This window comes from Hemitrygon akajei, chromosome 11 (genome assembly GCF_048418815.1).
Source record: "Hemitrygon akajei chromosome 11, sHemAka1.3, whole genome shotgun sequence".
NCBI lineage: Eukaryota > Metazoa > Chordata > Chondrichthyes > Myliobatiformes > Dasyatidae > Hemitrygon > Hemitrygon akajei.
The window spans coordinates 113922882-113937977 of record NC_133134.1 but is presented as its reverse complement, the minus strand read 5'-3'; the positions used below and the strand labels follow the sequence as shown (position 1 = coordinate 113937977).

At 45.4% G+C, this 15096-nt stretch overlaps 2 protein-coding genes across 3 annotated transcripts in view; one reads left to right on the top strand and one right to left on the bottom strand.

Annotated features, from left to right (window-relative positions):
- Nucleotides 1-6526: 6526 nt before the first annotated feature.
- Nucleotides 6527-15096, top strand: part of gcnt7 (glucosaminyl (N-acetyl) transferase family member 7) — a 50936-nt gene continuing 42366 nt past the window's right edge. The window contains exon 1 of one of the 2 annotated variants that reach the window (XM_073061545.1): nucleotides 6527-6677. In XM_073061545.1, the coding sequence (XP_072917646.1) occupies nucleotides 6620-6677 (58 nt within the window). In that variant the 5' untranslated portion in view covers nucleotides 6527-6619. The remainder of the gene's footprint in view (nucleotides 6678-15096) is intronic. The other variant, XM_073061544.1, reaches the window with a different exon arrangement.
- Nucleotides 9033-15096, bottom strand: part of rtf2 (replication termination factor 2) — a 54916-nt gene continuing 48852 nt past the window's right edge. Inside the window, exon 9 of the mRNA XM_073061546.1 lies at nucleotides 9033-9637. Within this exon, the coding sequence (XP_072917647.1) occupies nucleotides 9438-9637 (200 nt within the window). The 3' untranslated portion in view covers nucleotides 9033-9437. The remainder of the gene's footprint in view (nucleotides 9638-15096) is intronic.

Below are 15096 nucleotides of genomic sequence, written 5' to 3'. Positions count from 1 at the left end.
GAAAATAGTACCACCAGACTCCAACGGTTACTTCTATCTTTGCTGGTAAGACACCCAGTTATGGGGTACGTAACATTGTGCATCATTCATGTGTACACTTGAGTGATACTTGGTGTAAGGAATTCACACTTGTCATATCATACTCTTAGCCCATAATCTTCTAATATTTTTCACACTGTCTTGAGACTTTAGAGATGTTGCTTGTCATCCCTACCAGTAACGATAACATCATCCTGGTAACACCAAGAGACTAGGAAGCCTTGCAACACCTGATCCAGAGCTTTCTGCCAGAGTGCAGATGTGGATGCTACTCCAAAAGTAAGCCTATTATAGTGATAAAAGCCCTTTGTGAATGTTCATGGTGAGAAACACTTTCGACTCTTCTTACATCTCCATCTACATGCAGGCTTCAGCAAAGTGCACTTTGCTTAAGTGTTTTCCTCCAGAAAGGTTTGCAGAAATATCCTCTGTCCTGGGCAGAAAATACTAATCTACTTTCAGTATTGGATTAATGGTGACCTTAAAATTATCACAGATCCTGACAGACCCATTCTGGGACTTGGTTACTGGGACCACTGGCATTGCCATGGACTCCACTCAAACTTGGTAAGAATTCCTTCAGCCTCCATGCAATCTAGCTCACTGGCTACTTTATCACAGATAGTTTACGAAACTGGATGGGCTTTGGAAAACTTGAGACCAGCGTTTTCATTTCACGCTATTTTACCCTGGAAATGTTTTGAGTTTTCCAATGCTATCCTTGAACACCATTGTGGCATCATGCAGTGTCTTCCTTAATTTGGTTTTGTATGGCTTCATTGCAGGGAATGTGGCACGCAAATAGTAGTTTAGTTGTCTCAGCTAATCATTCCTTCCCATCCCCCCACCCCCATATTGGGCCTTCTGTTTTTACCACATATAAGCTCAATGTGGCTTGTTGATTATTGTATTTCACTGTTATGAATGTCATTCCTACAGGAGTTAGCTTTTCTCCAGTTTAAGTTCTTAGCAGCATAATTCTTATCTGCAGGCTTTGATAGCTTTGAAATGTCGTTCAAGCTCATTTAGTGGAATGACTGAAAGAGTCAGTGTCCAGTACCATTTTAATTAATTTGCCATTCACTTCTGGCAAAAATCATATGCTTATCTATTCTTAATTTTCACACTGTAAATTTCAAGGCTACGGTCCTGAGTCACTCATCAGTTTTTTCATCAACAGCATGCAAATTAGTGCTATTTTTGAAACTGCAATTTGTCTTTTGAGCTTTTTCTCTTATCTGAGCAGTCCATTTAGGTTCACACAAAGCACACTGCAGATGCAGACCTGACAAAGGGTCTCAGCCTGAAACGTTGACTGCTCGTTTCCACGGATGCTGCCCACCCTGCTGAGTTCCTCCAGCTTGTTTGTACGTGCTCATTCATCAGCTGGAGACTCATCCTGATGAAGGGTCTCAGCCCGAAACATTGACAGCGCTTCTCCCTATAGATGCTGCCTGGCTTGCTGTATTCCACCAGCATTTTGTGTGTGTTGTTTGAATTTCCAGCATCTGCAGATTTCCTCGTGTCTTGTTTTTGAATGCTTTCTTGTAAGATTCCACAAATTAAACAATCTCTCAGTACATCATTAAGCCCATTACTGAACTGACAATATTTAGACAATCTCTCAATTCAGCCACATATGCTGAAATGGACTGCCCCCCCCCCTCCTTTTGATTCCACCCATAAACCTAAAGAGTTCTGCAATCAACAATGGCTTTAGTTCTAAATGCTCCTGAATTACTAAGACAATATCAGCAAAGCTAATTTCTGATGGTTTGGTTGGAGCAGTCAAACTTCAAAGCAAACTGTATGCCTTTAAACACAATACACTCAGCAAAATTGATACTCATTTCTCACTGGCCATTTCAATTACTTTAAAATATTTGTTCAGTATATAAAATCAAGTTATCTGTTGTGTAATTAAACACCTCTTTCTGTTGTAGCCAGCCATTTCTGCTTTTTCTAAAAATATGCTTATCACCCAGTACTCACACTTTACAAACCTGTGAATTCTTCCATTTTCTCACTTAAAAAAAACTCGATCATACTTTCTCTTCCGATAACATGTGTTGCACTGCTTTTTTAAAAAAACTTGACCCTCTCTGCACTTGCTCAGTTGTGTTTTTATTCATCGTTTTTTTTCAGTTTGAACGTTTTGGGCTCATTTAAAAAATATCTTGTCACCAATGTTATGCTTTGTAACTTAACAACATTAAGCTAATTGAAAGGAAAACACAGGAGTCTGGGATTGCATGTCTAACTTCGTGTTGACTTAAAATGAAGTCCACGTACCACATGATAGCATAATGATGTATGCAATTCATATACATATAATTATTTAAACAAATAAGAATGCATAAGAATGCTAATCAAACAAATATTACTGAAATATTAAATACACAACAGGCTCAACCACAAGCTGCTCTAAAAAGCCATCGCATTGGCATTCTACAAATTCCTTCTCTTGGGATCAAACACTCAACCGGAGTTTCCCAATTTACACGCATATTGAAATCCCACATGACTATTGTAACATTGCCCCTTTTATATGCCTTTTCAATCTCCCATTGCTTGTACCCCTCATCCTAGCTACTGGTCAGAGGTCTGTATGTAACTCCCTTCAGGGAGCTTTTACCCCTTGCCATCTCTGTCTTCAAGGATGCTACATCTTCCAATCCCATGTCATCTCTTTCTAAGTATTTGATTTCATTTTTTAGCAAGAGGCCTCTCTGCCTATCTTTTTGATACAATGTGTATCCTTAAATGTTAAGCTCCAAACTATGATTTTCCTTCAGCCATAACTCAGTGATGCCCACATCATAAATACCAATCTCTACACAATCATCTACCTTATTCTGTATGTTGTGTGCATTCAAATATACCTTCGGTACTGTACTCATCACCTTTTTCAATTTTGCCCCCATGTTACTGGATGTTAAGTTCTCATCCCTTTCTAAACTATCTTTTTATGTCTTCTGGAGATTAATGCCCTTCCCTTGGACAACATCGGTGGTGTGGAGAGGGGAGACTTGCAGCATGAGCAACTGCCAGTCTTCCATACAACCCTGCCCAGGCTTGCGCCCTGGAAACTTTCCAAGGCACAATTCCATGGTCTCATGAGACTAACGGAGGCCTACACACATTCTGGAGACTTTCATAATCTCTCTTGCATTCTCTTTCCCTTTTGCTTTATATTTACTTTTCAGAACTGTTGAATCTACTATTCAGTTTAAAGACACACTTCAACCCATCCCACTGACTGCAATTTTGTCCTATCAACTGCCTATCCTTCTTCAGTTTGACTACACACTGCATCTACTTGTGCACCAACCTCACCATCCACTGTCCTATCACTCCAGTTCCCACCCTGTTGCCAACTTAATCTAAACATCCCAACTGCTCTAGTAAACATGCCCACAAAGACATTGGTCCCCCTCAAGTTCAGGTGTAACCCATCATTTTTGTAGAAGTCATACTTTTTCCACAAAAGATCACAATCATCCAGAAACCGGATACCCTTTCCCTTGCACCAATTCCTCAGCCACACATTTGTCTGCCATATCATCCTTACCCTTACTGACACATGGCACAGACAGTAATCCAGAGATTACTACCCTTGAGGTCCATTTTTCAGCTTTCTACCTAGCTTCCTATATTCTCTCTTCAGCACCTCATCCCTTTTCTCATCTATGTCGTTGGTATCAATATGCACACGACAATATGAGCCAGAGCCAGACTTTGTGCCAGAGACTTGATAGTTGTAGCTTTCCCTGGCTAAATCACCCCGCCCCCAACAGCATCCAAAGTTATTCAAGAAATGCCCACAGTGGTACTCTGCACTATTCTCTTCCCCTCTCCCGACAGTCACCCAGGTACTTGCCTCCTAGCTATCAGTTCCTCATTCTCCTATATGAGCTGAAAGTCATCTAGTTGCAGTTCTAGTTCCCCAGCACGATTCGCAAACTGTGCACACTTCATGAAGGTGTGCTTACCAAGGAGACAGGTGGTCTCCCAGAGTTCCCACATCTCACACGAAGTCACATCGCTGGCAATAGACCCATTCTCATTGCACCAGATATGTAGTAACATACAAGGAAGGAAACTTAGCGCCTTCGCCTCTTCCCACAGGACCACTCAAAAACTGCCGCGCTCCCACAATAGCTGCTCCGCTTTTAAAATTAACTTTTTATTAGCCTAATAAATAACTATGGCTGAAGCCTGCGAAAGGCTCCAATCTGTTGGTAAATCTCGCACTACCTCCCGAACGCAAGCCGCTGTTGGCGACGACCGGAGACCGTCGAAAAGCCCGAGCTGCCTCACACACACAAGCGGCTGTTGGCGACGACCGGAACCCGTCGAAAAGCCCCGCGTTGCCCGCTGTTGGTGACGACCGGAACCCGTAGAAAAGCCCCGCGCTGCCCGCTGTTGGTGACGACCGGAACCCCGCGCTGCCCGCTGTTGGCGACGACCGGAACCCCGCGCTGCCCGCTGTTGGTGACGACCGGAACCCCGCGCTGCCCGCTGTTGGTGACGACCGGAAGCCCGCGCTGCCCGCTGGTGGTGACGACCGGAACCCCGCGCTGCCCGCTGGTGGTGACGACCGGAACCCGCGCTGCCCGCTGTTGGTGACGACCGGAACCCGTCGAAAAGCCCCGCGCTGCCCGCTGTTGGTGACGACCGGAACCCCGCGCTGCCCGCTGTTGGCGACGACCGGAACCCCGCGCTGCCCGCTGTTGGTGACGACCGGAACCCCGCGCTGCCCGCTGTTGGTGACGACCGGAAGCCCGCGCTGCCCGCTGGTGGTGACGACCGGAACCCCGCGCTGCCCGCTGGTGGTGACGACCGGAACCCCGCGCTGCCCGCTGGTGGTGACGACCGGAACCCGTCGAAAAGCCCCGCGCTGCCCGCTGTTGGTGACGACCGGAACCCCGCGCTGCCCGCTGGTGGTGACGACCGGAACCCCGCGCTGCCCGCTGTTGGTGACGACCGGAACCCCGCGCTGCCCGCTGGTGGTGACGACCGGAACCCGTCGAAAAGCCCCGCGCTGCCCGCTGGTGGTGACGACCGGAACCCCGCGCTGCCCGCTGTTGGTGACGACCGGAAGCCCGCGCTGCCCGCTGGTGGTGACGACCGGAACCCGTCGAAAAGCCCCGCGCTGCCCGCTGTTGGTGACGACCGGAAGCCCGCGCTGCCCGCTGGTGGTGACGACCGGAAGCCCGCGCTGCCCGCTGGTGGTGACGACCGGAACCCGTCGAAAAGCCCCGCGCTGCCCGCTGTTGGCGACGACCGGAACCCCGCGCTGCCCGCTGTTGGTGACGACCGGAAGCCCGCGCTGCCCGCTGGTGGTGACGACCGGAACCCGTCGAAAAGCCCCGCGCTGCCCGCTGTTGGCGACGACCGGAACCCCGCGCTGCCCGCTGTTGGCGACGACCGGAACCCCGCGCTGCCCGCTGTTGGTGACGACCGGAAGCCCGCGCTGCCCGCTGTTGGCGACGACCGGAACCCCGCGCTGCCCGCTGTTGGCGACGACCGGAACCCCGCGCTGCCCGCTGTTGGTGACGACCGGAACCCCGCGCTGCCCGCTGTTGGCGACGACCGGAACCCGTCGAAAAGCCCCGCGCTGCCCGCTGTTGGCGACGACCGGAACCCCGCGCTGCCCGCTGTAGGTGACGACCGGAACCCGTCGAAAAGCCCCGCGCTGCCCGCTGTTGGCGACGACCGGAACCCCGCGCTGCCCGCTGTTGGTGACGACCGGAACCCGTCGAAAAGCCCCACGCTGCCCGCTGGTGGTGACGACCGGAACCCGTCGAAAAGCCCCGCGCTGCCCGCTGTTGGCGACGACCGGAACCCCGCGCTGCCCGCTGTTGGTGACGACCGGAAGCCCGCGCTGCCCGCTGTAGGTGACGACCGGAAGCCCGCGCTGCCCGCTGTAGGTGACGACCGGAACCCCACGCTGCCCGCTGGTGGTGACGACCGGAACCCGTCGAAAAGCCCCACGCTGCCCGCTGGTGGTGACGACCGGAACCCGTCGAAAAGCCCCGCGCTGCCCGCTGTTGGCGACGACCGGAACCCCGCGCTGCCCGCTGTTGGTGACGACCGGAAGCCCGCGCTGCCCGCTGTTGGTGACGACCGGAACCCCACGCTGCCCGCTGGTGGTGACGACCGGAAGCCCGCGCTGCCCGCTGTAGGTGACGACCGGAACCCGTCGAAAAGCCCCGCGCTGCCCGCTGTTGGTGACGACCGGAACCCCACGCTGCCCGCTGGTGGTGACGACCGGAACCCGTCGAAAAGCCCCGCGCTGCCCGCTGTTGGTGACGACCGGAACCCCACGCTGCCCGCTGGTGGTGACGACCGGAAGCCCGCGCTGCCCGCTGTAGGTGACGACCGGAACCCGTCGAAAAGCCCCGCGCTGCCCGCTGTAGGTGACGACCGGAACCCCACGCTGCCCGCTGGTGGTGACGACCGGAACCCGTCGAAAAGCCCCGCGCTGCCCGCTGGTGGTGACGACCGGAACCCGTCGAAAAGCCCCGCGCTCTTTCTAATTCTCGCGGTGCCTTTCCAAAACAAGTGACTGCTTGCGATGACTGAAGCCCGTCGAAGACACCAACTGCACTCCGTAACCTTATTAGCAGCAAAAGGTTAGAATTTGCACATTAATGATTTAGAAGTTGCCATTGGAATTTAATCCAGTGATTCATGTGGGAAGGCACAAGAAGCAACAGACAATAGATATTGGGTATTGGGTCCCGTGAAGGACTTTGATCTTTAAAGGCAGCAGTCGAGGCCAATGTGGGAAAAAAAATATGTAGAATGCTTTTGTTTCTGAAGCATAAAGTATAAAAGCAGGAAGGCGTTTCTCCAAGCATGAACTATAGAGTTGGGGTACAGTTCATCCTCCACGTACAGACTGGTCAGCAGAGTACAGGAAAGGCATGATCACAGCAGAGAAGATTGGATTAGCCTGGACTCTTTTCTGTAGAACTTTGGAGGCTATGGGGAGATTTAAGTAAGATGTGCAAGCCGAGCAGTCAAGAGCCAGTGAAAGTAATTGATTTAAGTATTTGAGGGGAGATGAGGAAAGACATTTTTATACAGAAACCAGTAGAGCTGTGGAACTTGGTGTCTAAAATAGCTGTTGGCTCAGAAATTTAAACAGCACTTGATATATACTTGAACCAAGATCTACAGACAGAGTTCTGCAAAGTAGGAATAAGTTTGGGCAACTGTTTTCCCGCCAACATAAATCTGCCTTACAGATTTTCTCTGAATGCATCATTAGGTATATTCAATAGTACAGACAATTCCATGGCAGGGAACAATATCAAAAGCTGGTTGGTTTCAATTACTGTGATGGCTCTGCTACTGCACTTGGCATTTTTGGGCAGGCAGCTCCTATCATCTTCATGAATTTAGCTAAAGCATGAAAAAAGTTTACAACATACTTGCAAGCCAATGTCCTGTTTGGAAGGAGTGGTAGAACAAATTTATGGAATTACCCTATTACATTCTCACATTCTGGACAGTACACCATTACCTCATTGAAACCTTTTCATCCATGCAAATTGTGATGCACATCTTCATAATCTAATTTGTTCACATTAGGCCCATAGCCGCCACCTTCTTTCCTACCCAAGTACCTGTTCAAAAGCATTTTAAATGTTACTATTATACTGCCTCCATCATCTCTCCTCTGGCTGTTTGTTTCAAATAGCTACCTTTAAACTTCATACAATTCTCCCCTCTATCTTAAAATTATGACATCAAGTTTTAGATCTCCCTACTCCAGGAAAAGACTATCTGCTGTATTTATGCCCCTCAATTTTGAGCTTTTATAAGGTCACCCTTTAGCCTCCTATTTTCCAGAGAGAATAGACCCAGCCTATTCAATTGCTTCTTATAACTACAACCCTCCATTCAGCAACATCCTGGTGAATCTCTTTTGCACCCTTTCTAATGCTGCCACATACTTTATATAGTGTTGTTGACCATTCATCAACAGAACTAAATTAGGAAACTCACTATGCAACTCGTAATTAATCAAACCTTGCACTTTATTGTCTGCACAAACTATGCTGACTCAGGGCCAACAACTTAGAACATGAATTCTACTGTTCCCTCTGTACCAATAATCACGCAGACAACTTTTCCAATTTATAGCACTGAAATAAGGGATCTCTGTTGACCAGATAATCAATCAATCCTTTCTTCTCCCAGCCCCTGGTGTGGGGGCTCTTCCTCGTGATGATGATTCTCTTGAGTACTTAGTGTCCACTTTTATATTCATTCCTATCAATTCAAATGTGGCATTCCAGTATCAGAGAAAACACATCACCTGGCTGACCCTTAACATCTTGTTGGCTCTGCTCCAGGCCAGCATCCATTTATTGCACTCTTCCCAGCAAGTGACAATCGGTAATTTATGACTTTCTCAATCAGCAACCAGCTTGAAACAGATCCCAACATTCTTCACAAGCTTACATGTTATATCAAACCAAAGAACTCCTCCCAAATAACTTCTTAGTTGGAAATGATCCCTGGTTTAGCAGATTGCCCCGGCATCATTGTGTCTAATACAACACTGATCAAGCCAAGCAACTGACTCACAAAATGGAGATCACAGTGTCTTCATAAAATGGCAGCCTCCATCTCCTCCCTCATAGCAAGAACAAAGGCAATTGGTCTGTCTGCTTCCACTGTCCTTGATTCATTTGATTTGAACATTTTCTTCTATATTTCTAATCCACCAAGGCCAGCAGTGTGATGGCCAGAACTATACCTAATATTCCAAGTGCACCTTGGCCAACATGGTGTGATCTGATCAATGTTTTGTACAACACAATTCTGATCAACCTATTGTGCTGCTACAGAAAAACATGAAATTTTCTTTCTATGGTCCAGAGCTTTATTTACCTTGCTCTTGAAGGCATTTAAGGTATTTACTAGCAATATATGGTAACATGTTTCTTCTCTCAAATAAAACTCAGCTTTTAATATTTTCAAAATATGAAAGTAAAATATATTTCTTGCAAGCATAAGGCACATTTTCTGTACAGTGCAAAAACTGTGCACAGAAAACATGGTGAAAACTTTAACACAGATGTCAACATAAATCCTCAGGAAAACAAATCCTCAGTACAGAATAGATGAGATCATTATCACCAGGATAGCTTCTTGACTGTACATTTACTGTCAAGTAACCATCTGATCATGAGTTCTATAAATGTTTAAAAAGTATAATGGTTCATCTTAGACAATGCAAACAAGCTAGAAACAAGTTCTTATTTATTCCTTTGTGTTAGAGTGCAAGAGAAAGCCTTTAAACATGAATAGTTTTATCTTATCAGTTTAAAGCCAGTTAGAAAACTGCAAGAATATATTCCTGAACATTGTTGACTGGCTCAGTAATAATAAGCTGTATGAGTGATCCAATTGGGTTTCTGCTCTCTTGAGCGTTTAGCTGAGATGTGGGATGTGAAGATGGATTTGTAAGCCTCAGACTTTTCTGCCATTTCTGTAAAAGATCGTTTGGCAAGACTGGTGGCAGGTTTACACATTTTCCCAGAAGATGTGGATGCTGAAGTTGAGAACTGTCCATTTTCTAGAAGAAAATAGGGGAACCATTAGTTCAAAGTAAATTTATTATTAAAATATCTATTTTGTCACCATATACTTTCCTTCAGATTTATTTTCTTGCAGGCATTCACAGTAGAAGAAATTCAATCGAATCAATGAAAAACTACACACAAAGACTGACAAACAAACAGACTGACAGCAGACAAACAAAAGTCAAACTATGAAATCAGAATCAGGTTTAATATCACCAGCATGTCATGAAAATGGTTACCTTAGTGGCAGCAGTACAATGCAACACATAATAATACAGAAAAGTAAATATATATAAGTTAAATTAAAATAGTGCAAAAACAGAAATAATATATTTTTTAAAAAGTGAGGTACTGTTCATGGGTAATACTGAACACGAGTTCTAGAGTCCTTGAAAGTGGGTTGTGGAATCAGTTCAGAGTTGACATGAGTGAAGTTATCCACACTGGTTCAAGAGCCTAATGGCTCAAAGATAGTAATTGTTCTTGAACCTGGTAGTGTGGACCCAAGGCTCCTGTACCTGTTTCCTGATTGCAGCAGTTAGAAGAGAGCATGGCCTGAATGGTGGGGGTCATTGATGATGGATGCTGCTTTCTTATGGCAATGCTTGCAGATGTGCTCAATAGTGGAGAGGGATTCGCCTGTGATGGACTGGGCTGTGTCCACCACTTACTGTAGGCTTTTTTGTTGTTGGGCATTGGTGTTTCCATACCAGGCTATGATGTAACCAATCAGGATACTCTCCACTGTACATCAATACAAGTTTGGCAAAGTTTTAGATGACATCCTGAAACTGCAAATTTCTAAAGGAAGTAGAAGTGCTGCTGTGCCTTCTTTGTAATGGCACTTATGTGCTGATCCCAGGATAGATCCTCTGATATTATCAAGCCAAGGAATTTTAAGTTACTGACCCTCTCCACTTCAGATCTCCTAATGAGGACTGGCTTATGGACCTCCAGTTTCTTTCCCCTATGGTCAATGATCAGCTTTGGTTTTGCTGATGTTGAGTAAGAGGTTGTTGTTGTGGCGCCATTCAACCAGATTTTCATTCTCTCTCTTAGATGCTGATTTGATGCAGCCGACAACAGTGGTGACATCAGCAAACTTAAACTGGAGCTATATCTAGCCTCACTTAAAACTTAAAATTGTTTCTGCCCTTCTCAATAGCACAGACTGAAACATCTGGGAGAAAGGAGATGAATTAATGTATTGGTCCATTGCTTGTCTTTGCACTGAAGGTGTCAACTTACAGCCTGCATCTCTGAGATACTTTAATGACTCCCACCATTTAAAGATGCAGAAAGAAACACAGCGGGTTAATACATGGTTACTTTATCACATTTGGCAAATTAAAATTGGCCTCATATTCTACATATCAGAGAGATAAACGGAGTACTACTCTGAATTACACCATTAGTAACACAGAAAACAAGGCAATAACTTGGCATGTTGATCTGTTGGGGGAGGGGAGAGGGCGCAGGGGGCTGGCACACACAAACATTTACCAAGCAAGTCCATAAAGACATCGACACGTGAATTTTCTCAGAACCTAATTTTAACATTATGTAACAATATACTCATAAAGCTTTTTTCCTCCAAACAGAACAAGGCAGCATAATATTAAAATTAAATGCACACATCAGATAGAACTTTATCATAAAGAGTAATGGAAATATAGAACTGTTCTCATTTCCTCCATTAACTCCCACCCAAAGTGTGATAAATGCCGAGGAGCAAATGTCAACTCCAGGACCCAGATCAACTAAAGTAATGGCATCCAGAAACATTGACAAATACAGTGCACATTGATCATCCATATCTATTAGGATTATTCTCACAAAGACTGGCTCCTTGAAAGAATAATCAGAAAGTGTCAGAAATAACCCAAATTATGGGTGAGGAAACAATATTTTGACTGGGGGGGGGGGGGGGTAGGTGTGGTGCATATGCGTGCGTGTATTATCCACCTTATTAGACACCTCTGGTTCGTGGTCCTCTGCTGCTGTAGCACTTCAAGATTTGATGTGTTGTGCATATTCAGAGATGCTCTTCTACACACCACTGTTGTTACACAGTTATTTGAGTTGGTATCATCTTGAACTAGTCTGGCCATTTTCCTCTGACCGCTCACTAAAAAGGCATTTTTGCCCACAGAACTGCCACTCACTGGAGACGGATGTGTGAAAATCCCAGGAGATCAGCAGTTTCTCAGCTACTCAATCCACCCCATCCGGCATCAACAATCATTCTACAGTCAGTCATTTAGAACATATTTCTTCCTATTCTGCTGTTTGGTCTGAACAACAACTGAATCTCTTGACCATGTCTGTGTGCTTTTATGCACTGAGTTGCTGCTACATGATTGGCTGATTACATATTTACATTGAAGAGCAGGTATGCCTTAAAAAAAAGTGGCTACTGAGTGTACATTTTAAACAAAGCAACAAGTTTTAATGACTCAGAGTGATAAAAGTATGTGAGGTGGAGTAAGTAATATGCAGAGCAGTAAAGAATGGTGAAGAGTGATTAAATGATAGAAGGGATGATAATTCAGACAAATAAAGATACAAAAGTAAACTTAACTTCAGAAATGATATCCAGTTATCTAGCATCCTCAGGACTTCAATAGTGCTGGACAGGCATATTTTTCAGATATTGGATGCTACTTAAATAATATTTCAGTGTATTTCCAATTCACTTTTTTTTCTTTTAAAAATGTTATAGCACAATGTAGTAACGTTTCGGTGAACCAGGTGAGTTTTAAAGGAATGCAAGAAATGAGATTCCACTGAATCTCAAGTCCAAAACATTGTTGAATAAAAGCAGAAGTAAGTAACCAAGATGGGAGTAGTTTTACTGGGAAAGAGTGGAAATATGGAGTTGAAGCTACATAGATCAGCCATGAACGTATGAAATTGTATACTTTCAAAGGGCCAAGTGGCCTTCTTCTGCTCCTGCTCCATTTACTCCAGACAATATTTCCAGTAGAGTGCTTAGAGGATGTGCAGACCAGCTAGCAGATGTTCTCACTGACATCTTCAACATCTCCCTGAGCAGCGCCATCGTTCCAATGTGCTTCAAGGCCGCCACCATCGTCCCCGTGCCAAAGAAGTCTTCAGTGTCCTGCCTCAATGACTACCGTCCCGTTGCACTCACATCCATCATCATGAAGTGTTTCGAGAGGCTCGTCATGAGGCACATCAAGACCCTGCTGCCCCCCTCACTGGAACCCCTGCAGTTTGCATTCCGTCCCAACCATTCAACAGACAACGCCATTGCCATCACCCTCCACCTGGCCCTAACCCACCTGGACAAAAAAGACATGTTTGTTCGAATGCTGTTCATAGACTTCAATTCAGCATTCAACACAATCATCCCTCAGAAACTGATTGGAAAGCTGAGCCGACTGGGCCTGAACAACTCCCTCTGCAGCTGGATACTAGACTTCCTAACTGGGAGTCCTCAGTTAGTCCGGATCGGAGGCAGCATCTCCAACACTATCACACTGAGCAAGGGGGTCCCCGGGGTGGTGTGCTCAGTGCACTGCTGTTCATTCTGCTGACCCACGACTGTGCTGCAACACACAGCTCAAACCACATCAAGTTCACCGATGACATGCCCGTGGTGGGTCTCATCAGCAAGAATGACAAGTCAGCATATAGACAGGAGGTGCAGCGGCTAACAGACTGGTGCAGAGCCAACAACCTGTCTCTGAATGTGAACAAAAGAGATGGTTGTTGACTTCAGGAGGGCACGGAGCAACCACTCTCCGTTGAACATCGACGGCTCCTTGGTAGAGATCGTTAGAGCACCAAATTTCTTGGTGTTCACTTGGTGGAGAATCTCACCTGGTCCCTCAACACCAGCTCCATAGCAAAGAAAGCCCAGCAGCGTCTCTACTTTCTGCGAAGGCTGAGGAAAGTACATTTCCCATCCCCCATCCTTATCACATTCTACAGGGGTTGTATTGAGAGCATCCTGAGCAGCTGCATCACTGCCTGGTTCGGAAATTGCACCATCTCGGATCGCAAGACCCTTCAGCGGAAGTGAGGTCAGCTGAGAAGATCATCAGGGTCTCTCTACCCACCATTACAGACATTTACACTACACGCTGCATCCGCAAAGCAAACAGCATTATGAAGGACCCCACGCACCCCTCATACAAATTCTTCTCCCTCCTGCCACCTGGGAAAAGGCACTGAAGCATTCGGGCTCTCACGACCAGACTATGTAAGTTTCTTTCCCCAAGCTATCAGACTCCTCAATACCCAGGGCCTGGACTGACACCAACTTACTGCCCTCTATTGTGCCTACTGTCTTGTTTATTATTTATTGCAATACCTGCACTGTTTTGTGCACTTTATGCAGTTTATGTAGTTTTTTTCTGTGTTGTTTTTACATAGTTCAGTGTAGTTTTTGTATTGTTTCATGTAGCACCATGGTCCAGAAAAACGTTGTCTTATTTTTACTGTGTACTGTACCAGCAGTTATGGTCGAAATGACAATAAAAAGTGACTTGACTTGATACAACAGAAAACAGAACCATAAAGTTCCACATATCTTACCAATTTCATTTTCTTCCCCTTTTTAGACTTGACTGCAAATTTATGATATTCTTTTAAACTACAACATACCTCAAAACATTCACATCAACAAGACAACTGGCTACAAAACTACACAGCTTCAATCCTTCATCAGAATTGTTATTAGTAAGCTGCATTCTTTTCACACTTGACTTTATCAATGAATCCACACCAACTTCCTATGCAAGTAGGTGAGAACTCTGCTGATCGCATCCTGCTCTGAGTGAAACTGCGCTTTCATGTTACTCCTCCTGCAGATCTGTATGAAGCCTCCCATTCTCTTTCAAACCTTCTCAACAACCAATTCTCACCAAGCCTCTGAATTTGTCTGTTTCTAGTGAGGGGTTCTTCTATACAATGGACCCCGACCATTAACCAAGGACCCAGTCAGGAACCCCTGTTCTAGTTGCTCCTTTATGTTTTTTCACTCACACAAAGAGCTAGCAGACCTTATCAAATACTAAATACAGGACCACACAATTGCAAGTCTTTGTGGTTCTGGCATGAAGTGTAATCTCTGATTACCTTCAGTTCCAAGTTAGGTGCTTAAAAGAAACGTTATTTTCTGCAACGTGACTGTTGGAAATTATGGTAGATAGAAGTTCAGCACGGTGGCATTCAAGTCAAACACAACTAAGTGTGGACCTTGCCTCAAAAATGCTGAGAATTTCCATTCTATTGTTTTTTTTTCAGATTTCCACCATCTGCAGTATTTGGATTTTTGAAAGCCATTTTTTACCTCTGACATGGAGCAAACTAGACTAAACTTTAAAAAAAAATGGCTTGAACTGTTCATCATATTGTAGTATTTTTAATCAAATATAACCAACTAAGAATATTAATTGTTTACAATAGGCAAGTGGCCTTTTTT